Genomic DNA, 25,689 nt, shown 5'->3' with positions numbered 1-25,689 from the left:
CTCAAGCCGCTGAATCACTTACAAATGCCTTCTACCAGCACCTGCAGGACTGCATGGATAAGGCAATCCCAAGCAAAACAAAGACTCTTTGTACCAAGGGCAAGCGTCCAGTCTGGTGGACCCCAGCCATAAACAAACTCTACAACAAAAGGAGGAAGCTACTACAAGATAGAGCAAAATCCTTAAAAGGTAAAACACCTTTGATCACTATAAGTAAAAACTAAGAGCTCTCATAAAATCATCCAAAGCAAATTTTGAGAGAAAAATAGCTAAAGACTCAAAAGACAATCATAAGGCCTTCTTTAGCTATGTTAGAAACCTGGGAGGAAACTCCCAGATATGCTCAGAACTAGTTCAAAATGATGTGAAGATTACTGATCCTACAGACATTGCCAACATACTGGCTGACAGGTTCAGTGCAAACTTCTCCCCTCCCCAAAAGGAGAGATATCTATACCAAATGGTTGCAGCCCCCAAACATCTCTAACGCCCAAGTGAGAACTGCTCTCTCCAAAGCAAAAACACAGCATCCATGGGACCTGATGGTGTCCCAGGCTGTGTGCTCCACGAACTCAACGAGGAATTAAACCCACAGCTAGGACAGCTGTTTAATCATAGTCTCACCTCTGGATACGCACCCAGGAGTGGCGCACTGCGACTGTGGTCCCACTTCACAAAGGCGGTGCCTCCACCGACCCTGGAAATTACCGCCCATTAGCTTGACAAGCCTTATCTGCAAAGCCATGGAGAGGATCATAATGGACCTCATAAATAAAGACATAGGGAATTTGCAGACTTTGGATCCAACCCAGTTTGGCTTTGTCAAAGGCAGATCATGCCTTTTAAACTTGGTTGACTTTTTCAAACAGTCACCAAAGCCATTGATGAGGGAAAGGCAAGTCCATACAGCCTACCTCGATCTGGCGAAGGCCTTCGATACAATACCCCACTCGGGTATCATTGAAAAACTCATCAGCTTAAATGTTAACCCATACATCACAAGATGGGTTGCAAACTGGCTGAGTGACAGAACCCACAAGGTCAGAGTTGCTGGCGCCATGTCAGACTCAAAGCCTGTCACAAGTGGTGTCCCACAGGGCTCAGTCCTGGGCCCACTCTTGTTTGGCATCTACTTTTCCAAAGTACAAGCAAACACAGGAGGGTTATGGCTGACAAAGTTTGCAGATGACTGCAAACTGGCCGTAGTGAAAACACATCTGACACAGATATCCTTCAGAAGGGTCTCACAGAAACGGATAACTGGTGCCAGAGCCATGGCCTAAAGTTAAATGCCAAAAAATGCATAGTCATACCCTTCGGGAAAAACAAGGTTACCCCTAACTACCATATAGGTGGTAATCCTCTGAGCACAGAAGAGGTTATCAGGGACCTGGGGACCCAGGTTGACAGTAGCCTGTCATTCGACACCCATGTAGCTAAAGTAGTTAGGAAAACCTTCTACATTGCCCACCTTATCATGAAGGGATTCACATCTAGATCAAGGGAGGTCATAGTCTCCCTATACTCATCACTCATCAGACCAATGATTGAGTACAATGCCCCATTCGGAATGTATCTGACCCGACACTTGCAGCAGCTGGAGAGGCCACAAAAGTTCCTCACCAAAATGATAAAGGGTCTCAAAAATCTGTCCTATGCTGCCCGACTGAAAGAACTCCAGCTCTATTCAGTCGCTTACCGCTTGCTCAGAGGTGACCTTTGCCTGACATACAAGGCCATGTCAAACCCAGATTTGATGAATACGCTCCACCTCAAAAAATCTAGATCCGTCAGAGCCACAAGGGCGGGAGACTTAAACCTCGACACGGCTATTAATAGGACGTGCTGGAGGGATAGATTCATCACCCAAAGACTCCCTATGCTGTGGAACAAAATCCCGGTATATGTGAGGCAGAGCACCTCGCTGGCCTTGTTCAAGAGAAATCTTGACCAATGGATGGGAGATCGCAGATATACCCCAGGGATTACCTCAGTGTCACTGCTCGACAGAGGCACAGCAAAATAATGGGTATAGTTCCCCATACTAAAGGGGTGGCGTAAGCCACAAAACTATGGGCTAGGCTTGTAAATGCCCTCGGGCAGATAGCCTAGTATGAACCTATGAACCTACAATATTGATAACAATTCTTTGATATTTATCTTTAGATACTTAGAATAGCTTATTGTGTAGCTTCCCTTCCCTTTGTGTGCCTTTTTTCTCTACTAGTAATTGGCTCTTTTGGCCTCTTTTTATTTAGGCCTTGTTAAATCTTTAATAGTTTTTTAAATTTTAGTTGTGTGCTTAAAATAGTGACTTTCTGTCACAGCTTGGTATATTCAGTCTTTAGAATTTTGAATTGTGTGCTTAGAATAGTGACTTTTCTGTCACAGTTTGGTATATTTAGTGTTTAGAATTTTGAATAGTGACTTCTGTCACAGCTTTGATAGAGTTTAGATAAATAGTTTAGTGTGTGTGTGTGTGCTGTTTAGTATTTTAGCCATAGTTTTAAAAGGGCTTGTTTGGTATTTCTTGTTTGGGTGTGTCTAGTTTTTACAGTTCCCTATTGACATTGTGTGTTACAGTATGGCTGACCATGATAAAGACAAACACCGTAAATCAGGGTTTAAGAAATGTCCCAAATGTGGGCAGAAAATGTCTGTCACTGACAGTCATGTGAATTGTGTTTGTTGTTTGGGAGCATTGCATCTCCAGGAAAGCTGCTCCATCTGTCATTCTTTCTCTTCTAGAGTTCTTCACGGGAAAAAAAAGTTAATCGACAGATGTTTAGTTAAACCTTCCTCTCAAGAAGCTTTGAGCGACCAGGATGGGTCCAGTAAATTCTCAGTCTTTTAAGGCTTATACTTCTGAGGTAAAGAAATCAAAAAATTCTTTGTCGATTCCACAGACCTTGGAGCTGACAGTCTTGTCCTTTCGGAGCCGGTCCCCGGTTTTGGAACCAGTATCCAATGTGCCGAAGTCTCCACTCCTGCAATCAATCTGTACCTCTTCCTATCCACTCATCTCGGTCTTCGCATTAGCCTTTCTGATTTGGATGTGGATCATGTGGTGCAGAAGCTTTTACAGGCACCGGCCTTTGCTAAATTCTTATCCGGCTCCAACCCAAACAGCTTTGGAACCGAAGACCCTTTTTACCATCTACTACTGTTCCTCCTCTGAGCCATACTGGTCCTTCCGGGCTGGAGGAGTTGGACTTTATGATCGTGGAGCCTTCTGAGCCAATGCCTGCTCCAGTGTCTTCGGCTCCATTTACTCTGATGTCCTCGACACCGATTGAGGAATCTAGGAGCCCAACACTGTCTGGTCGGGTCCGGGGAGGATAGTCGGACCGACTTGTCAGTTCCGACTCTGCCTCTTGGGGCTTCGGCTCGGATGAGCTCGGCTCCTACCTCTGGTTCGGAGCCCACTGTCCCGGTGCAGGGGATATAGATGGTTTCCTTGGATCTGTCGGTACCGTCTCATCTGAGCAGAGGTGCCTTCGAAGCCATGAGGAGTTATGTCTCCTAAGACATCTTTGACTTCAGATCCGGCTACCTCCTCCCCAAAAGCACCTGTCTGCTTCTGCTTCACAGATCCTTGCCAAGCGTAGAGACCCAGAGCCTCAGGAAGCCCCATTGGGTGGGCTCTGCTCTTCATATAGTTCATAGGTTAGTACTAGGCTAACTGCCCTTGCAAGCCATTTTAAGCCTAGCCAATTATTCCTTGTGAGATTCAAACCCTGCACCTTGTGTTTGTAAGGTAAACACCTTAACCATTAGGCCACCCTCCCATCCCATTCCGAGACCTCCCCAGAAGCCCCCACTGATGAGGTTCCCAGGAAGAGAATCTGTAAAAGGAAGTATTTAGACTCCCCTCATGAGTCTTTTGCATCCGATACCAACTTGGATGAATCCGAAGGCTCCCCACAGTCCCCCTCTGAGGATTTCTCATTTGCTGAGATATTAGAAATCCTTAGGCAGAGGGGTGGCTGGCAGTCCACCAACCCTACTGAAGACTAGTCAGTTATTTTGAAGGCTTTCGGGTCTCAGCTGTCCACCTCTTGGGTGTCTCTGCCCTTTGATAAGCTTATGCAGCTGGTCTCACAAAGGGCGTGGGAGTCTCCGGACACCATAGAGCCTATCCCCAGGAGGCCTAATAAATTTACTTCTGCCCCCCCCCCCCCAGGACAAATCTTTTCTTACTAAGGGTGTGCCAGTTGATGCCATGGTGGTGGCGGCGGCAGCCACCAAAAAGTAAATTTCAGAAACTTCCTCCTCTGTCCATCCTCCTAACAGAAATTCTAGGATTATGGATAGATATGAGAAGCGCACTTACAGTTCAGTGACTTTTGCACTCGCTCAACTATATAACCCATTTTACTAGACTGCAGAGAGATCTCCTAAAAGAGCTCGGACATGCTCTTCAGGGTAGAGTAGCTGCAGGAGCTTCACATAAAGCCGCCTCCCAGCTTGCTACCCTCAACTCCATAGTAAACTCGTCCACGCACCTCATTTCATATGCAGCTGATGGAGCGAGCAGGGCACCGGGTACAGGAATTGCTCATAGGAGACACTCCTGCATGCATGCGCTTGTGTTCCTTTGCGAAGCCCTTTGTCATCCTTTGTAAATACCCCTTTTGATGGCTCGTCCCTTTTCGGGCCCAAAGTTAAAGAAACTTTGACCAAGTGTCAGCAGGAAGGAAAGACTCTGTTGTCTGAATCCATTTTTCCACCCCTTCCAGACCTTACCCCAAGGGTCAAAGGGGAGGAAAGATGTGGTTCTGCAAAGCCCATGGAGCCTTTCAGGACACACATGGTGAACCCCCCTCCAGGGGGAGATAGAAGAGTTTGGTAACTTCATATAAATATTGCAAGACAGTCCATTTGGACTTGGGTTTACTTTTAATACTAGCAGGGCTGCCAATGCAATACCTGGATTTAAAATTTTTCGTGGATGAGAATTTCACGGTGGCATTTAAACCTTGTGTGAAGGATACAGCTATCAATATTTTTTTACCGCTGATAGTATGTATGCCCCCCACTTATTGGGATCACTGCCATATGGAGAATTTTTGCAAATAGCAAACAATACCTCAAAGAAGAATGAGTTGGCATATGAATTTAATAAAGTTAGGGACAAACTTGCAATAAGGGGATATCAAGAAGATGTTTTGGCTGCACCGGAAAACAGAGTTAAAAAGATGTTGGAGCTGACACACAATCCATTCATTGGAGAAGATAGGGCCAACAGAGGGATGGCACATCTCAGGAAGAAGCACAGGAGTCTGTGTTTTCTGTTAAATACTCCCCATTTTCAGACATCTTGAGAGGTCTGGTAAACAGGTAATGGCCCATTGTCCTCAGTGATGAAAAATATGGGAGCATTTTTTAAGACAGGGTAACCTTTTCCTACAGTAGGTCAAAAATTTTGAAAGAATTATCGATAGGTAAATTGCAAAATAAAAATGGTAGGAAGGGGAGTTTGTTTTCCCTGTGGGAAATGTACCATATGTAGGAAAATTAAAAACGTGGATGGGGTCAATATTCATGGTAAAATTTATAGAGCTAGGGACATGTGTAATTGTGAATCAGGGGGAGAAGTTTATATCATAGGATGTGGTTGTACCACAGTCCAGTGGTATATAGGTCAGAAAAAAAGAGCTGTGAAGAAAAGAGTTATGGAGCACATGGGAGACATCAGAAGGGGTAGGATGGAGAGTCCAGTGGCGGAACATTTTAATCAGTCCCATGGAGGCTCAGATGACTTCTTCAGTGTGTTGGCCAAACCAAAATCACAGAAAGGGGATGTGTTGGTTGATAAATTAATTCAGTTGGAGACCAAATGTATTATTAATTTTAAAACATTGCATCCTAGGGGATTAAATATGGAATTAGATTTAAATGTTCACAATTATTGAAATTGTTTTATACACAACTGTTCAGATATTTTTACACATAATTGTTTAGATATAATTTGTAGGGTAGATAAGGGATTTTCATGCCACAGAATGTGCTTTTAGCAGTATAGTTCACTTTGGGCAAGCCCTTTATGTATTGAAGTATTATATTTGTATAAAGTTACATATGTTTATACATTTATAATTATTCATATGTAGAGTTTGAACTAATGAAATGTGCATATTATGATACATTTATTTTGCATACTTTTATGTGTATGGGATTTATTCATGGTATTTGTTAAAAAATGAATTTACATCAAATGTCAAAAATGAATTTATATCAGATGTAAAGTATGACTTCAGTAGGAAAATATGTATTAGGCCATATATTACGGGCACTTTAATGGAGATGATGACGTGATTTTGTAATTGATTTTAGAGGTTAATTGAAATCAATTAATTAAGCAGTAATTATGTCACAGTATAAAAATATGGCTGCTTGACGTAAAACTTTATTCCTTGAAGGAGTAAGGCGAGATACCGGATACATCAGTAAAGCTATCATACTCTATCCTGGTGTGGTGTGTGTGTTTCAGTGGCCTATATCCACCCAGCGCTTTCTGCTAGCAACGCAGATCCCAGGGAAATCCAACGTGATAGTGGACAAGCTGAACAGAGCAATTTTGTTGCCTCACGAGTGGTCCCTCAAGAAAGAAGTAGCGGACAGGGTATTCCATAGGTGAGGCCAGCCTTGCTGCAACCTTTTCACCAACCACATGAACACAAAATGCAGAAGCTACTTTGCCCTGATTACCCCTCCGGGAGAAGCCCTAAGGGACACGCTCATACACGATTGGCCTCCGGGTCTCCTTTATGCATTCCCAATTCCATTGATACCCAAAGTACTACAGAAAGCAAAAGCCCTGGGAAGGACCATCATTCTAACATCCCCTCATTGGCTTTGCCAGATTTGTTTCCCCTTTCTTCGACTTCATCAATTGCAGGATCTCTGGGTTCTGGACCCAGTTCCAGATCTTCTGACGCACTCGTTGGGGGAACGTCATCCCCACTCTTCAGTCCCTGAAGCTGACAGCTTGGCTGCTCCAATTCCCATCATAGCCAGGTTCCATAACCTTTCTAATGAGACAAAGAAAATTCTAATATCCTCTCATAAATCCTCTCTGAGGAAGCTATACCTTAGCAAATGGAAAAAATGTTCTATATGGGCCTCTCAAAACAACATTGATCCCTACCTAGCCCCTATGGCCTCTATACTAGAGTTCTTGACCATGATTCTCAACAAAGGAGCTGCAGCAGCAACAGTTTGGGTTCAACTTGCTGCTATCTCTAATTTTCACCTTGGATTTGTAGGATTGAACATAATGTCACACAAACTATCCAAAGCCTTTCTCAAAGGGATCTTTCATCTCAGACCACCTGTGAAATCTCCGTATACCCCATGGAATCTAAATTTTATGCTTTCTCGCATTATTCTTCCTCCATTTGAACCAGCTTCATGTGATTTGAAATATTTGTCATGGAAGACTCTCCTTTTAGTAGCCATCACTTCTGCCCGCAGTGTGTCAGAGCTTCAAGCCTTGTCCATTAAACCTTATTTTAAATTTCCATACTGACAGAGTCTCACTGCGAACTAATCCCTCCTTTTTGCCTAAAGTTTGTACTGAAGCTAACAATCAAATTATTGAATGTGAAGTTGTTCAATCTCGCTGTTCATTCTTTACTGATGGGTTCGGAGCCGATCCATCTGCTCCGATACAGCCTTTTGCAAAGCTCAAGGTTTACCAATAGCTCGAGACCAAGCCCCTTATCCCATGATGCACTGCTGGAATTACCCCAGATCTAGTTTGCTGTGGCATGCATCAGAAGTTCCAGTTTGCTCGAGCCATTTTTGTCATCAAAATAAGCGTTTTTCGCAAGTTATTTCTAAAAATGTTTTTTTTTCCCCATTATTCTATAGTTATTAGAGTAGTTTGTGCAGCTTTTTACAAGCTCCCTTTTCCCTTCTATATTATTAACAGTTTAGTAGTTTGTAGTGGCCTCGTGTTCGGCCTAGTTGATAATTTACTTATAGATACAACATTGTTGCTAGTGTTGGCCCCCTTTCTTTTGAGCCATTGTTTATAATGTGTATGTGTGTGTGTGTGTGTGTGTGTGTGTGTGTGTGTGTGTGTGTGTGTGTGTGTGTGTGTGTAATATTTTTACAGTTATATCTGTAAATATGGCTGTTCGCTAGGCTTGTTCTGCCTTGACCCTGGGTGTGGCTCTATATATTGTATTCTGAGTGTTTTATTAGGCTTTTTGTGTGCTTTTTTTGCTGTTAAGCCTAAGGTATTGTTGTTTGTTTGATCATTAAGCCTAAGGTATTTATTTTTGGATATGTCTGAGGACAAGCACCCAAAGTCTGGGTTTAAGAAATGCCCAGACTGCAGGCAAAAGATGTCTGTGACTGATGGCCACGTTCAGTGTGTCTATTGTTTAGGTGCTGTACATTTGCAGGAGTCCTGCAGCATTTACCACTCCTTTTCCTCGAGAGTCTTATTGGAGAGGAAAAGGAAGCTAGTTGACAGAGGCTTGCTGAAGCATCCTTTGTCCGAAGCATTGGGTGTCCAGGATGGGGCCAGCAAGTCTTCCAAGTCCTCAAAGTCTTCAGGGGACTCCAAGGAATCTAAAGCGTCTAAAATGTCTAAGAAAGTAGAAGATCCTGGGACATCGGCTCCACAGATCTCGGAGCAGAGTGTCTTTTTGTTTTGGAGCCGGCCAACAATTCTGGAGCCAGTATCTGAGAGACCTGCATCTCCACTCCTTCAGTCGGCACTGTTGGTGCACTCCACTAGGTCTTCTGTCAGCTTCTCGGATTTGGATATGGACCGATTGGTGCAGAAGCTGTTATGGGCACCAGACCTTGCTAAATTGTCGGCTCCAACCCTACCGTCTGAACCGAAGACCACTACCCCGGATTTGACTGCTCCTCCTCCGAGCCGTACCAGACCTTCAAAGCCGGAGGAGGCCAACCTGTTGATTGTGGGGCCTTTGGAGCCGAGACCTGCTCTGGTGTCCTCTGTTCCATCTACTCTGACATCCTTGACACGCGACTGGGGACTCTAGTAGCTGACACTGTCCTGTCGGGTCTGGGGAGGATAGTCGCACCAACTTGTCATTGCAGACTCTTCCTCTCGGGGCTTCAGCTCAAATGAGCTCGGGTCCTACCTCCGGCTCGGAGCCACGGCCTCGGTGCGGGGGGGGGGGCTGGCGGGTCCTTCGGGTCCGTCCACTCCTCATCGGAGCCATGATGCCTTCGAAGCCATGAGGAGAGCCTTGTCCCCAAAGACATCCTCGACTCCGGGTCTGGCTTCCTCTTCCCCCAAAGCGCCTGTGTCCGCTTCTGCTTCCATCATCCAGACTAGACGTAGTGACCCTGAGCCTCAAGTAACCCCACAGGCCACCCCCTGCTCTTCTGAGACCTCCCCAGAAGCTCCCACTGAGGCGGTTCCCAGGAAGAGATTGTGCAAGAGGAGACACTTAGACTCCCCACAAGGAGTCCTTGACATCTAACACTGACTTTGGATGAGTCAGAAAGGTCCCCACGATCCCCCTGTGAGGGTATCTCCTTTGCGGAGATGCTCGAGATCCTTAGGCAGAGGGCTGATTGGCAGTTCAAAAGTCCTACTGAAGACGAGTCAGTTCTCTTGAAGGCTTTCGGGTCTCAACCTTCCACCTCTTGAGCGTCTCCACCCTTCGATGAGCTCATGCAGCTGGTCTCTCTGAGGGCGTGGGAGTCACCGGAGTCCATGGAGCCTGTCCCTCGGAGGCCTAACAAGTTTATTCTGCTCCCGGAGATAAATCCTTTTTGTGCAAAGGAGTCCCTGTTGATACCATGGTGGTGGCGGCGGCCACCAAAAAGGAGATTTCTGAGACTTCATCTATCCATCCTCCTAACAGAGAGTCTAGGATCATGGATAGATATGGGAAATGCATGTTTAGTTCAACGACTTTTGTACTCCGATTCCTGAACTATTTGACCCATTTCACTAGGTTGCAAAGAGATCTCCTTAAGGAGTTGGGAGATGCTCTTTAGGGTACTGTAGCTGCAGGGGCTTCCGATAAAGTTTCCGCCCAGCTTGCTACCTTCAGTTCCATTGTGAACTCGTCCATGAGTCTCATATATGCAGCTGATGGGACGAGTAGGGCAGCGGGTACAGGAGTTGCTCTCAGAAGACATTCCTGGATCCACTTGTGTTCCTTCACAGAGCCCTTTAAGTCTTCATTCATTCGCACTTCTTTCGATGGCTCATCTCTCTTTGGGCTTAAAGTGAAGGAAACTTTGACCAGGTGTGAACAGGAGGGAAAGACTCTGTCTGCCGTTGGAGTCAGTTTTTCCACCCCTACTCGGCCTTACCCCAGAGGCCAAAGGAGAGGAAAGATGTGGTTCCAAAAAGCCCAAGGAGCCTTTCAGGACACGTGGTGAACCCCCCTCTAGGGGGATAGGAGGGGGGCAATAATGGAAGATGCCACCCTTGCGAAAGAGGGGGTCCGCAACACCAGGGTGACAGAGATCACTTCTCTGGTCAATCCATTTAGCACTCCTGAAAGGAGGCCCGACTGTCCTGCTCTGGAGGTAGTCTGGGGTCGCTTGTCATTGTACCCAGACGCCTGGCAAGATATAACAAACAGCTGGGTACAAAGTATTATTTCCGGAGGGTGTTTCATACCGTTCTCCACTCCACCTCCACCCGCAAGGAGAATCCCGGTCGTTCCACCCAGTTACAGGGAACAAGCAACTCTAGAGGTCCACAAGTTGCTAGAAAAAGTCATCCAGCCAGTCCCAGTAGACCAAACAGGATCCGGAACTTACTCAAGATTCTTTTTGGTTCCAAAGAAAACAGGGGACTAGAGACCCATTTTGGACCTTGGCAGACTCAACCAATTTGTGAAGAAAGAGAAGTTCTGGATGGTCACACTACAGTCTATACTTCCCTTTTTAGGGAAAGACAATTGGATGTGCTTGGCAGATCTCAAGGATGCATACTACCACATAAAAATGGCCAGGCCGTAAAGAGATCACCTGCCTTTCTGACTGGGAGACCATCATTATTAGTTTCGAGTCCTGCCCTTTGGTCTCACTACAGCCCCCAGAGTGTTCACCAAATGCATGGCAGTGGTCACGGCTCACCTGAGGCATCTAGGATTCCAGGTGTTTCCATACCTAGACGATTGGCTCCTTAGCTCCACTAAAGACTGAACAACTTCACATTAAGAAGTTATGTACTCACTATAACGTTACATGTGAGTTGTTCCATCTCACCTTCATTCTTACATCCCTCCCTGCTTCCCCCACCTGGCTGATAGTTAACCTAGAGGTTGGTCTTTTCCTGGTTGCTCAATTTTTCTTCCTCTCCATGGCAGGGTAGTTCACTTATATGACTATAGTACACGCAGCAAACAAGATCTGAGGTAATTTCAGCAGTGCATCATGGGATAAGGGGCTTGGTCTCGAGCTACTGGTAAACCTTGAGCTTTGTATCTGAGCCGATGGATCGGCTCCAAACCCATCAGTAAAGAGTGAAGGCGAGATGGAACAACTCACATGTAATGTTATGGTGAGTACATAACTTCATTGCCAGTATTCTTCCCCAATCACTTCAAAAACTTAGAATATATGCTGCACAAACTTGATGTTCATAGACCACTCAGATTTTACTTGGATAGAACAAAAGACTTTAGGAAATCTGAACAGCTTTTCGTTTCCTTTTCAGATGCCAGAAAAGGTATGCCAGTGGCCAAAACAACTCAAGTGGTTATCCGATTTGTATCATGTTTGCTTATTCAGCTGCTAATATGCCCTTACAACAAAAAATTAAGGCTCATTCTATAAGAGCAGTGTCTACATCCTATGCCTTTTCTGCCAGACTTCCTGTAGATAACATTTGCGCAACAGCCACTTGGTCAAGACCTCATACCTGTATCGCTCATTACAAAGTTGACAGGGCCTCCAGGAAAGGGCCTCTTTTGGGTTTACTGTCCTGAAAAACTACTGTCAGCCACCCGAGATAGATGGTGCTTGGGATGCTACCCATCTGTAAGAATGAACGTTGAGATAGAACAACTTCACATAAAGAAGTTATGTACTTACCATAACGTTCCATGTGAGTTGTTCATCTCGCCTTCATTCCTACTTCCACCCTCCTACCCCCTCCAGGGTTTTTCGAAGACCAAAATGCTAGATTCTTCTTGGTTGCTCAACCCCTTCTCTAACTTCTCTTACAGAGTGATAGAATGACACATGGTATTATTATAGGTTCATAGGTAGGTACTGGGCTATCTGCCCGAGGGCATTTATAAGCCTAGCCAGAGTGTGTCTGCTTTCGCTGCCCCATTGATTAATTAACTGAGCCTCTGTCAAGCAGAGCCAGTGAAGTGATCCCAGGGGTGTATTTTCTGTTACCCATCCACTCGTTAAGGCTTCTCTTGAAGAGTGTTAGTGAGGGGCTCTGCCTAATGTAGTTAGGAATTTTGTTCCATAGCATAGGGAGTCTCTGTGACAGGAATCTATCCCTCCAGCATGTTATATTTATTGTTGTGGTGAGGTTTAGCTCACTAGGGCGCGTGGCTCGCAGCGACTTGGATTTTTTTAGGTGGAGCATGTCCATCAATTCTGAGTTGGACATGGCTTTGTAAGTCAGGCAGAGATCACCTCTGAGTAAGCGATATGCCACTGAGTACAGCCAGAGTTTTTTCAGTCAGGCTGCATAGGACAAATGTTTGAGGCCAGTAATCCTTTTGGTGAGGTGCTTTTGTGGTCTTTCAAGCTGTTGGAAGTGTCTTGTGAGGTACATCCCAAATGGGGCATTGTACTCGATGATGGGTCTGATGAGTGACGAGTAGAGGGGCACTATAACCTCTCTATTTCTAGATGTGAACCCCTTAGTAATTAGATGGGCTACATAGAAGGATTTCCTAACTACTTTGGCAATATGATTGTCAAAGGAGAGATTACTATCTACCTGGGTCCCCAGATCTCTTATTACCTTTTCTGTATTAAGGGGCCTGTCGCCTTTGTGGTAATTCGTGGGCATTTTCTTTTTCCCAAACGGGATGACTATGCATTTTTTGGCATTTAGCTTGAGGCCATGACTTTGACACCAGGTGTCTGTCTCAGTAAGGCCTTTTTGGAGGATGTCCGTGTCAGCCGGAGAGTCAGTTATGGCTCCCAGTTTGCAGTCATCGGCAAACTTGGTTAGCCATAGTCCTCCTGTGTTTGCCTGCACTTCTGAGAAATATATGCCGAACAGTAGGGGTCCCAGAACCGAGCCTTGCGGCGCACCACTTTGACTGGTTTAGAGTCAGACCTGGAGCCCGCTATTCTTACCGTGTGAGTTCCGTCTGTAAGCCAGTTGGCAACCCATCTTGTGACGTAAGGGTTTATGTTCAGGCTGGTGAGTTTTTCTATAATACCCAAGTGAGGAATGGTGTTGAACGCCTTGGTGAGATCAAGGTAGGCTGTGTGAACTACCTTTCCCTCGTCTATGACCTTGGTAACTGTCTCGAAGAAGTCAACCAGGTTTGGTAGACAGGATCTGCCCTTAAAAAAGCCGAACTGGGTCGAGTCAAGTGTTTGGAGGTTCCCAATGTCTTTGTTAATGAGTTCCATGATGATGCGCTCCATAGCCTTGCAGACCAGGCTAGTCAGGCTTATGGGGCAATCGTTACCAGGGTCAGTTGTGGCCCCTCCTTTGTGGAGCAGAATAACCATTGCTGTGCGCCATTCTAATGGCACATAGCCTGTGGAGATGTTGAGGTTGAGCAGCGTGTTTAGGTAGGGGGTTAGTTTGTTCTGTAGTTCGTGCAAGACGCAGCCTGGGACACCATCTGGCCTCATTGATGCCGTGTTTTTGGCTTTTGAAAGGGCTGTTTTCACCTGTGCTTCTGTGATTTCCAGGACACTACACTTATCCGGTATTGTTGAGGGCCCTTTTAAAGGTGAGACGGAGATGAAGTTTGCACTGAATCTATCTGCCAGTATGTTGGCAATATCAGTAGGTTCAGTATATTTTGTGCTATTTTGCACTATCTCAGAGCAATATCTGCAAGTCTGCAAGTTGCCACTTAGATTCTTGACATAGCTAAAGAAGGCTTTGTGGTTATCTTTCGAATCCTTGGCTATTTTTCTTTCGAAGTTAGCAAACAAGATCGGAGGTAACTCTAGGTGCATCATGGGATAGGGGCTTGGCCTCGAGCTATCTGAAGACCTCGAGCTTTTTAGTAGGCCGACTCCGAGCCGAAGATCGGCTCTGAACCCGTCTGTAAGAATGAAGGCTAGATGAACAACTCACATGGGACGTTATGGTAAGTGCATAATTTCTTTTTACTGTTCACTGCTTCTGATGTGCTCTTATGAGGACTGTTGTCCAGGGGATTTGACTAGAGGCCGTCTCCTTTTGGTTACAAAAAAATGACCTCTTATTACATATGGAGAGGATGTACTTACTGTGGTGATAGGTTTGTTGAAAGGTGATGAGTGTTCTGTAACATGGCCTTCTTTCTCTCCCACCTTGGTGTATCTGGTATTGTGTCTTCTCTTGGTTATCTTCACTGTAGTGAACACTATAATAAAAAGAGCTAGTGTATATTTTAGACTCTGCATGATGGAAGGGGGGAGGATTCCTGCAGTGAGTAAAGTTTTATGTGCCTAGTGGGTCCTAATGCCTGCAGCAGCAGTTCTGTTGGTTATAGAAAATGAAGCTGTTGCTTACAGATGTCATTATAGTATGCATCTTGCCCTTAACTGTACTTCATGAAATGTCATTATACTTGTACCGTCTTAATCAAAACTGTATTTTTCACTTCTCATGTTCACTAATGGGACTTATACCTGTCTGGATGACTTCACATTTTAGTAGGTCACGGTCTTATGAAAGACGTAGGCATAGATCCCATTCTTCTTCAAGGAGCCATAAAAGGAGGTCTCGTTCAAGATCCAGAGAGCGTCGTCGCCGACACAGGTCTCGCTCAGGTAGTCGTAGCCGCAGTAGGAGCCACCATCGACATGGACGCAGTTCCAGGGATCGCAGCAGAGATCACAGCTCAAAGAAAAGGTATGCAAATCTGCTTTGTGTAACAGGCTTTTTTACATTAATGATTAGCATTGTTTCTAACAGGCCAGTAGAATGGTGTTTAGTGGCCTGACTGTTCTGCTGCTGTCTTTCTAGACTACTTCACAGGCCAGATGAATGTGGATAGCTTTAAGGTAGAGTATTCTTTCAGCAGGTAGGCTTTTCAGCTGTATCCTCTCGGTACCAAGTGGCACTGCACCGAGTTTTTCTTCATAATATCTGTGGAGAAAATGTGTTATTTTCATTGGAGGCTTTTAAGTAATGGTACACCATATGAGCTTCTACTGTCCAGGATTAGCTTGGCAATCTAAAGTCCCCCTTGCTGTATAGTTCTTTCAGCATTAGTTGGTTCATACCCTATAGAAAAAGTAACATTGCTTTAGGTGGTCATTGTAGGGTTCTCTTCCATGTCCCATATAAAAGTAATGTTGCAGATGATTATCATAGGCATCACTGACATAGTTTAAATCCTGGACTGCAAGATTTAGCTGAAGGCATGTTCTACTCTTCCACTCTGACTTTGAGGCATAGCAGAAGTTGTCCTTTGCTCTGAACACTCCCTACCTCACCCTGACGACAGTCTGAAACACAGAAGAAAGAAGAGCTTATGCCATGTTTCATTTCATTTTTTTTTTTTTGTGCCACAGGAGATGGTTGGTCATCAGTATGTATCTTCAGTTTCTCTTTTACACAGGTTTTTAGTGTACCCTGTTTGGGAATATTTCTCATTTTTATTGACTTGTATAGTGCAAAGCAAGATCTGCTGATGTCTTATCTGTCTGGTCTCAACCTGTGGGTTAACATATCTGACTGTGATCTGAAGATGGTTATACTCAGAATCTTCTGGCTAAGAGATCCACCACCTATGTCCTTAAGCCCCTACTGTAGCACCCTGTCATCAGATTTTGTTTGCCTTCATTGTGTTTGCATCGTCAACGACAAGCTTTGCCTGGCTGTCTCATTTAGTTATTTCTGTCACAAAATTTTTTCATTCTCCTTTTTCCTTAGCCCTCTTTTCTGTAGATATAGGATAATAGTGTTAGATTTATTAGGGTTAGTGTTAGTTTGTGTTAGCATTAGGTTTTCTCCTGTGTGATGTGCCTTGTTCCCGCCTTTGGTTCTGTTTGCTTGTGTGGAGTTTCTCTCTAGTTAACTTTTCTTAGAGTTAAGAAGTTTGTTGCGTTTCTAGATGGGGTAGGCAATTGTGTGTAGTTGCTCTTATTATTGCTTTTTTTTCTGGATTACTGTGTTCTTGAGCTACCGCTAGGAAGGGCACCTCTAAAGCTTCAGGGTTCAAAAAGTGTGTATGTGGCCATAAACTGCCTCCTCAGGATGCCCACAACTAATTTGTGTACTGTTTGGATACTGCCAACTTGGATGCAGATTGTGAGGCATGCACTGCTTTTGTCTTTTTTGGACTGTTTCACATTCATAGATTCATTGGAGGTTACTAACCTAATGGCCCTAGGGTCTGTACAAGCCTAGCCATGTAATACCCTTGATGTTCTTCGTGTTTCACTGTTGCAGTCATCACGTTTGGGTTATCTCTGCCAGGGTAGCCCTCAGTCGGCCCGAATACCAGACGCTTAGTATTTCTGTGTCAGTTGCTGTCATTCCAGGACTGACGTCAGGTAGTCAGTGGTATAAAGTCAGGCAGCCGATGCCGGTACATCAGTCTTTCTTGCAGAGGAGCCCGAAGCAGAAGCAGTTTGCACGAGTGCCAGTCGGCCGCTACCTGAGTTTTTCGTTTCTGAATTGAAGTTGAAGTCTTCTAAAGCTAAGTACCCCATTGGGGATCTTTTTTTCTTGCTCTAACCGATGTCAGAAAAATTGTCTCGCCTGTGGAAAGGACATACCACACCGAGACTTTAATTCTTACTGCGTCACTTGTTTAGACCCAGATCACGACATCCCCCACTGTCGCTTTTTGTGCTTTGTTCAAAGCCACAACTATATGTCATCGGGCCCTTATTGTAGCTAGATATTTTCGCTCTCAGTCCTTGAATTCCGATACGGCTTCGGTAAGCCATCCGACAACGGATCTTCCAAAAAAAGTAAGGATAAAGACAGAGACAGACTGCACAGGTCCAAGACTGCAGACGACGCTTCCGTTAAGCTAATCGTCAATTCTCCAGTCCTCAGTGAGGTGCTTTCGCAGCCCCTGAGCTACCGAGACCCTTTCGGAGTTTGGTATGCCACAAGACTTTTCTTCGACTAAGGATTTTGCAGGTGTCTCTATCTTGGATGGGTCCGGATCTGCTGAGCAGGCACCGGCTTCCGAGGAAGTACTTCGCACAACCGATATTCGACATAGACCGACAACTTCTTCCGCATCTACAGTTCTTTCAAAAAGAACAGAGTTTCTAAAGCCCAGGTTACAAACCACACCCAAAAAACCGACGACCCAAGCTCAGGCACCTGCTTCCTTGCCTCAGTCTCAAATGCTTAAAATGGCAGAAGACCTTATAATGCTTATCAGGGGAAGCCAGGCTACCCCTTCCAAAAGAAAGAGACTTGTCCCCAGTAGTTTTATCTGAACAGGAGTGTGATGACTCTGATGCATCTGAATATGAAGATATGCAACCCCTCTCTACTTATAAGGATTCTGATGCAGAGGAATCCATCCCTTCAGCTTCTCTACCCTTGGACTTTTCCTCTGGGGAACCCTACGTACTTTAAGGGAGCATTTCCAATAGGAATGTTAGGACTATCCTCAGTCAAAAAAGAGACTCTGGGAATTCTTAGATCTACCACAGTGCAGACCACTGGCCATTCCTTCTGTCCTGGATGTTGCGGATGATCTTTTTATGGAATCCAGTCTGACCCCTGACACCCTCCCACCTGCTCCCAGGAAACCGGACAGGTACTATAGAGTCCCTGACTCACAAATTTCTTTTTAAAAATCCTACTGTTGACCCAGAGGTAATCTCTCTAGGACCTAAAGGAATCAAACAACTTCAGCTAAGAATCCCACCCCCTCAGACAGGGATTCTCGAGCATTAGACAGATGGGGTAAAAGGTATGCACCTCTGCTACTCTTGCTATTAGAGAGTTAAATTGTCAGTTCCAAATGCTGAAATGTCAGCAACATACCATGGAACTATGCTCTATTTCCTGTCTTTTAAGTATTCTTAGTCTTAAAAGATAGAATTCACTGTTTCCCACCATTTATTTGTGCATATTGAAGGTGTTTTGTTTCATAATGTTTCTAGCTTTATGTTTATGCCTCTTAGTTGATAAATACATTGTTCAAGAATTATATATACATTTTTAAATACATTGGTATTTTTATATTTTCTAATTTTTCATTCTTTTAATTTTATTTTGTTAATGTATAGGTCTTTCTGTATAGCATAGGCTTTTTATTAATTGAAACGCTGCTTAGTGTTCAGTATGTAAAAGCTGGTATTTTCCAGCATTTTTATGACTTCAAGAACCTGTATTTTTAAATGTTAAGTGACTATCATTGTGGTGCTTAATTGTACTCAATTAATTAGGATCACTGTATAAAACCTGGTTCCTTGATGTTATGTAAGTTATTCTGAGGAAGTTTGCCCATTTGAGCAAACGAAAAGCGCTTTAATTAAAATTGTTCTTTGATTTATTCCCTGTCTACCTGGTTGTTTCTGGTTCAGTTATCCATTGAAGACTTGATTCCACTTGGAAGGATCGTTGGGCGCTCTGTGTTCTGGCTCATAATTTGTATTTTTATTAGTGACTTTTGTGTTTGGTTTACATACCATGGAACTCCACAAACAAAAAATATCTTCTTTCCCTGCTTGTGCAGAAAATAGAGTTACAAGATTTAATGCATTCTGAAAGTCCAGTTAACTAAGCACACCTTACAATGTGGTTTTGATGCCCTAGAAGTATCTTGCAGGGCAGCAGTCACTGGTTCTGTCTTTAGAAGGTATGCTTGGCTTAAGGAACAGAAATCCAAATTATTGGACGCACCCTTGCACAAAGACAACTTATTTGGCACCAAGGCAGAAGAGGTCTTAAAAAAGATGGAAGAAAAAGCTGAATGTATGCAGACAGACTTCTTACAGGTCGAGCCACCGAGGTTTAGTAGGCATTGCCCCTCCGAGCACTGGTCCTTTCTTGCCCCCTCCATGTCAGCTCAGCCCAGACCCAGGGGAAGCAGGCCCTCCAGACAACAGCCCCAGGGAATGCAGAGATCTAAGCAATGGAGTTCCTCCTCTTCAAAACCAGGGAGTGCAAAGCCACCCCCTTATGGTAAGAACTCACAATGACTTTGCACTTCCACCCCCTCCCTCTGCCCACCTGCTCTTGCCACTAGGAGGAAAACTCTTCTTCCACGCAAGCAACCGGGCCACCATTACCAACGACCACTGGGTCCTCAACATAGTGTCCCAGGGATACAGATTTTATTTCCACACTGTGCCAACCCCAGAAGGGTTCCCAGATCTTCCCCAAACCAGTGGGCAGAGGCCAAAAAGCAAGTCCTTTCCCTGCTCTCTGAGGGCAATAGAGCATGTTCCTGCAGAACAGATAGGCCAAGGTTTCTACTCCAGACTCTTCCTGGTACCCAGAAAAGAGGGCACATAGTGCACCATCCTCTATCTATCCATTCTAAACACATTTCTGGTGATACCAAAATTCAGAATGCTCACCCTCCAGCAGCTTCTACCTGTACTTTCCAAGGATGCTTGGTTTGCCACCCTAGACCTAAAAGAGGCCTACTTACACATCCCAATCAGGGAATCATGCAGGAAATACCTACGTTTCAGGGCAGGATCACTGCACTTTCAGTTCTCTGTGCTTCCTTTTGGCTTATCCACTGCTCCCAGAGTTTTCACAAAATGTCTGGCTCCTGCCATTGCTTTTTGCAGACAAAGAAATATTCATATTTACCCACACTTAGACGGCTGCTTGAATCAGGTAGACAGGAAAGGCTGCTAAAGCACCTGATCTTTGTAAAGGACCTACTGACCTCCTTGGGGTATACTACCAACAAAAAGAAATCCAAACTAGTACCCACACAAAAATTTTTTTTGTTTATTTTATTTTACATTTGTTTACCAGGAAAGTCCGACTGGAACAAGGTCCATTTACAGTGGAGGCCAGGGGAGAAAAGCTCCATAACATAACGGTACAAATACAACAAATGAAAAAAACACAAATTTCTGTACAGAGGCATATATACAATCAGAGCTCCATGTTTTTATATGACAACACATAATCCACGAATGACAGAATTTCTAAACAGTGGCATATATACAGTCAAGGAGATTTTTCGTACCTTGGTTTGATTTGAGCAAGCTTGGTATATAGATAGCAAAACATTGAATTCCCTATTGGTAGTACAAAGCATAAAAATGAAGTAATAGAATCTGGAAAATAATGCTATTTGGGATATATGTCATCTGTGAGAAAGTTTGTAGGATAGTAGTTCCTGATAGGGAGTATTTGAGTAGTACAGAATAGCTGAGGTAAGCAGTGAGGAGATGAGGTGTGGCAAGTTAGGAGGAAAGCAGAAAATATTTTATGTGATACAGGGACAGAGCCATGATTGCAAGAGGTGTGACTTTAGTGATGTCTTGAAACGTGAGATGGATGGTGCAGAGGAGGTACTTTGGGGGAGGTTATTCCATTCCCTAGCAATGGTGTGGGAGAACAGACTTTTCCCTGCAGTGTTATTGGCTTTGGTTATGCAGAGCAGGGTTTTGTTGGATGAGCGTAGAGGGCAATTTGCAGAATATTGGTTTAGAAGTTGATTTAGGGCTGGGGTTTTCTGAGGGTTCCTTATGTTGAAAGTGAGGACTAATTGGTGATAGCTAATTAGCTGAGGGAGTTCTAACCGCTGTAGTCGCTTCAGGGCAAGACAGTGATGACTTCTAAAATTGGAGTTGTTAGCGAATTTTGCAATTTTATTGTAACATAACTAGTTTGTTTAGGTCTGTTTTCCTGATATAAATTAGGATTGGTAATGTATACATTAGGGTTGACAAGAGGTAGGTTTGGGCTAAGGAGATTCTAGCTTGGTCCAATAGGAACTGTTTGTGTTTGTATAGGGTTCCTAGTTTGTTATATACCTTTGTGATGGTTTGTGAGTATGGACATTAAAGTTTAAATTATCTGTTTCAACCCCGAGCAGCTTAGTGTGAGGGGAGGGGGGAGATTGTGGTCCCGTTTTTGGAGATGATGGTGAAGGTAGGAGTTGTGGATTTGGATTTATTAGGGGTAAAAAGGAGTAATTTGGTCTTGTTGGGGTTTAGAATGAGTTTGATATCGGTAATCCGTTGTTCCACGCAGCAGAAGGATTTTTGGGTAAGCTTTTGAAGAGTGGTTATGGATGGGGCTGAGCAGATTAGGGTGGCGTCATCTGCGTACTGTATAAGTGATGCATGCAGGGTGGAAGTATGTAGTTTGCTGGTGAAAATTGTGAATAGTAGAGGACCCAGTATTGATCCTTGTGGGATGCCTATAGTAGTTGGTAATAGAGGAGATAGTGTACTTTGCCATTTAACTGATTGTTTTCTGTCAGAGAGATGGCTTCTAAACCATGAAGTAGTAGACAGGGCGAAGGATAAGGTTGACAGTGTCTAAGAGTGGGTTATGGGAGACCATATCAAATGCTTTTGATCTAGGGATATGGCTGAGACGAATTTGTTTCTTAGATGGTTAATCTGATTGGTAAAGGAGAGTAGAGCAGAGGTTGTGCTATGGTTTGGGCGGAAACCATGCTTTGTGGGGGAGAGGAGGTTATGTGAGGATAAGAAGTACATTACCTGGGTGTGAATACATTTCTCCAGAAGCTTGGAAAGGGGGGACAAGATAGCAATTGGCTGGTAGTTTGATAGTTCATAGGAGTTTCCGCCTTTGTGAAGGGGAATTATGTGTGACACTTTCCATAGATGGGGTACGTAGGTTTCTTGTATAGAGCGGTTTATAAGAATTGAGACAGGGTAGGCTAGTAATTCTGCAGCTAATTTTAGAAAATTTGTGGGTAAACCATCTGCTGAGAGTGTGGTGGGTTTTGGTTTAGAGAGTAGCTTTTTGACTGAAGATGTTGGTACAGGTGAGTGTGTGAAGGTGGGTATGTTAGTTTGTTCTACAGTTTGGGTGGTTTTAGTGTTCTTGTGGATAGTTGGTTAGCTAGTGCAAGGATAGATTCTGTGAAGTAATGGTTGAATTCTGAAGCTACACTGTCATTATCATAATTGTTGAGAGATGAGGGTGAGGTGGTGGTTTTGCCCAGTTTTAGAAGGGTATTGATGGCCTGCCAGAACTGTTGGGGGTTTCTAGAGTGCTTGTTTTGGATGTCTAAGTAGTACTTCTTTTTATCTACTTTTGTTTGAGTCTTGGCCTTATTTCGTAGTTCTTGATATTTCTGTCATGGACAGTGTTGTTCTTTTTCCAGACATTGTCCCTGGCTTTTATTAAGGCTTTTGTTATCCTATTTAGCCATGGGGCATAGTTAACTTTAGTCCTGAGTTTCCTGATGGAAACTAGTATATTTAGTACATTCATAAAAGTAGTATTAAAAAAATCAACTGCCTAGTCTGAAGGTAGAGTTTTTAGTGGATTCCAGTCCTGTTGCTGGAGCATACTGTTAAGCGTTTGTGGATTGACTTTGTGCTCGTCCCTAGTCTCCTTGAATAGCATGGGTTTGGGTATTTTTGCCTGTTTACAAAGGAGGAATGTGGGGCAGTGATCACTCAATGTATCCGGTAAGCAGCCCACATGATAATTTCCTGTGGGGATATTAACTAGTGTCCAATCTAGAATGGAGGTTCTACTGGATATTTTCTCTACTCTGGTGGGTTCTTAGATTACTTGTGAGAATCCAAATAAGTTAATATTGCTTGAGGGGTTGTTGGAGTTGCAGGCTAGCTAGTCTAAGTTTAGGTTGCCTAGCAGGATGGTTTCTTGGGTAGGTTGATTGTGACCCATTGTATTATCTCTTCTATTATAGGTGAGTTAGTTCCTGGATGAATATAACTACAGAGGATGTTGATATCAGGATGGTTTCTTGGGGTAGGTTGATTGTGGCCCATTGCAGCAATCTCTTCTATTATAGGTGAGTTAGTTCCTGGATGAATATAACTACAGAGGATGTTGATATCAGGATGGTTTCTTGGGGTAGGTTGATTGTGGCCCATTGCAGTATCTCTTATATTATGGTTAGTTCCTGGATGAATATAACTACAGAGGATGTTGATAGCAGGATGGTTTCTTGGGGTAGGTTGATTGTGGCCCATTGTAGAATCTCTTCTATTATAGGTGTGTTATTTCCTGGTGGAATGTAACTACAGAGGATGTTGATAGCAGGATGGTTTCTTGGGGTAGGTTGATTGCAGCCCATTGTAGTATCTCTTCTATTATAGGCGAGTTATTTCCCGGAGGAATGTAACTACAGAGGATGTTGATATCAGGATGGTTTCTTGGGGTAGGTTGATTGTGGCCCATTGTAGTATCTCTTCTGTTATAGGTGAGTTATTTCCTGGATGAATATAACTACAGAGGATGTTAATATCAGGATGGTTTCTTGGGGTAGGTTGATTGTGGCCCATTGTAGTATCTCTTCTATTATAGGTGTGTTATTTCCTGGTGGAATGTAACTACAGAGGATGTTGATAGCAGGATGGTTTCTTGGGGTAGGTTGATTGCGGCCCATTGTAGTATCTCTTCTATTACAGGTGAGTTAGTTCCTGGAGGAATATAACTACAGAGGATGTTGATAGCAGGATGGTTTCTTGGGGTAGGTTGATTGCGGCCCATTGTAGTATCTCTTCTATTATAGGCGAGTTATTTCCTGGAGGAATGTAACTACAGAGGATGTTGATATCAGGATGGTTTCTTGGGGTAGGTTGATTGTGGCCCATTGTAGTATCTCTTCTATTATAGGTGAGTTATTTCCTGGATGAATATAACTACAGAGGATGTTAATATCAGGATGGTTTCTTGGGGTAGGTTGATTGTGGCCCATTGTAGTATCTCTTCTATTATAGGTGAGTTATTTCCTGGATGAATATCACTACAGAGGATGTTGATAGCAGGATGGTTTCTTGGGGTAGGTTGATTGCGGCCCATTGTAGTATCTCTTCTATTATAGGCGAGTTATTTCTTGGAGGACTATAACTACAGAGGATGTTGATTCTCTTTTTGTTTTTAAGGGACATAACAGAGCCTAATGTCTCTGCATTCTGGAATTTGGGAAGTGGGTTTTTTAGTGGTTGGAGGTTGAGTGCATTTTTAAATAAGATTGCAACTCCACCTCCCTTTTTGGTACCTCTGTCTTGCCTTAGGATGTTACAGCCTGCTTAAAATTGTAGTCCTGGGAGCAAGCCTGGACACAGCATCCCAGATGGCATTCCTTACACCAGAAAAACAATCCTACCTGACAGCCTACTTCTCTCAACTAGCCACCAAGACCCAGTTATCCGCAAGGAAAATTCTGCAAGCTCTGGGGTTCATGGCTTCTTGTATTCTACTCATTCCATATGCCAGACTGCATATGAGGAAACTACAATGGTACCTAAAAAGTCTTTGGTGTCAGCACTCTTAAGACCTGGAAACTGTTATACCAATGATACCTTGTCTGAGGAAAGATTTTCTTTGGTGGGCAGAAGTATGCTACCACAAGAAGGGATTTCCCTTCTCACAACCCACGCTGCCCAGACCCTCACCACAGACGCATCAGACTATGCCTGGGGTGCACAGCTGGATGGCAGGTGCATTCAGGGCCAGTGAAGCCCAACGCAAATACATCTGCACATCAACCAAAAAGAGATGTTGGCTGTTCAGCATGCCCTGACAGCTTTCAGACCCCTGCTCTCCCCGTGGCCTCTACTGATCAAAAAAGACAACACCATAGTGATGTGGTATATCAACAAGCATGGAGGGACTCGCTCTTGTCCTCTGTGCAGACTCGCCATGACCCTTTGGCACATGGCCTCAGCCATGCAACTACACCTGTTAGCACAATTCCTGCCATGCTCTCTAAACTCTCTGGCAGACAACTTAAGCAGATGCTAGACCCACATGAGTGGCAGCTAGACCAAAGAACCTTCACCCTTATAACCCGGAAATGGGGCACCCCAAAGGTTGACCTCTTTGCCTCCCACTCCAATCAGCTCAGCAAATTCTGCACCAGGGAACCTCACAGCAAGGCCTGAAAAGTGGATGCTCTAACCTTCCAGTGGATAAGCCTCTCGGTCTATGCATTTCCCCTCTACCACTCATTTCAAGGGTACTGCTCAAAATAAGGGAGGAAAAAACGAGGACAATCCTGATTGCCCCAGACTGGCCATGCCAGACTGGTACCCACTACTGTGCAGCCTGTCACCCCTGCCACCATGGCCCCTACCTCAGATCCCAACACTCCTAACCCAGAAGAATGGAGAATTCATGCATCCCCAATTGCAGACCCTCAATCTGGCATCCTGGCTTATTCCCTGACCTCTCCTCAAGCTGCCAGTACAAGCAAACAAGTTCTAGATGTTATATATGAGGCCAGATGCAACGCCCTAGCGCTAGAAATTCTTATGCTGACAAGTGGAAAAAGTTTTGCACCTGAATCCAGGCTAAGGGAGCCGGAACGGCACAGCCCTCCCTCCCTCTCATCCTGGATTACCTGGCAGACCTACTACACAGGGGTCTATCCTTCTCTTCTATTAAAATTCATGTCTCTGCCA

General features: G+C 44.2%; 1 protein-coding gene across 1 annotated transcript in view; it reads left to right on the top strand.

Moving 5' to 3' along the window:
* Positions 1 to 25,689, top strand: part of LOC122804616 (putative RNA-binding protein Luc7-like 2) — a 1,326,948-nt gene that overhangs the window by 1,179,388 nt on the left and 121,871 nt on the right. The window contains exon 12 of the mRNA XM_044074589.1: positions 14,813 to 15,010. Within this exon, the coding sequence (XP_043930524.1) occupies positions 14,813 to 15,010 (198 nt within the window). The remainder of the gene's footprint in view (positions 1 to 14,812; positions 15,011 to 25,689) is intronic.

Source organism: Protopterus annectens, chromosome 1.part1 (genome assembly GCF_019279795.1).
Source record: "Protopterus annectens isolate FY-2018-M chromosome 1.part1, PAN1.0, whole genome shotgun sequence".
NCBI classification, from domain to species: domain Eukaryota; kingdom Metazoa; phylum Chordata; order Ceratodontiformes; family Protopteridae; genus Protopterus; species Protopterus annectens.
This window is presented reverse-complemented; position numbering and strand designations above follow the sequence as displayed.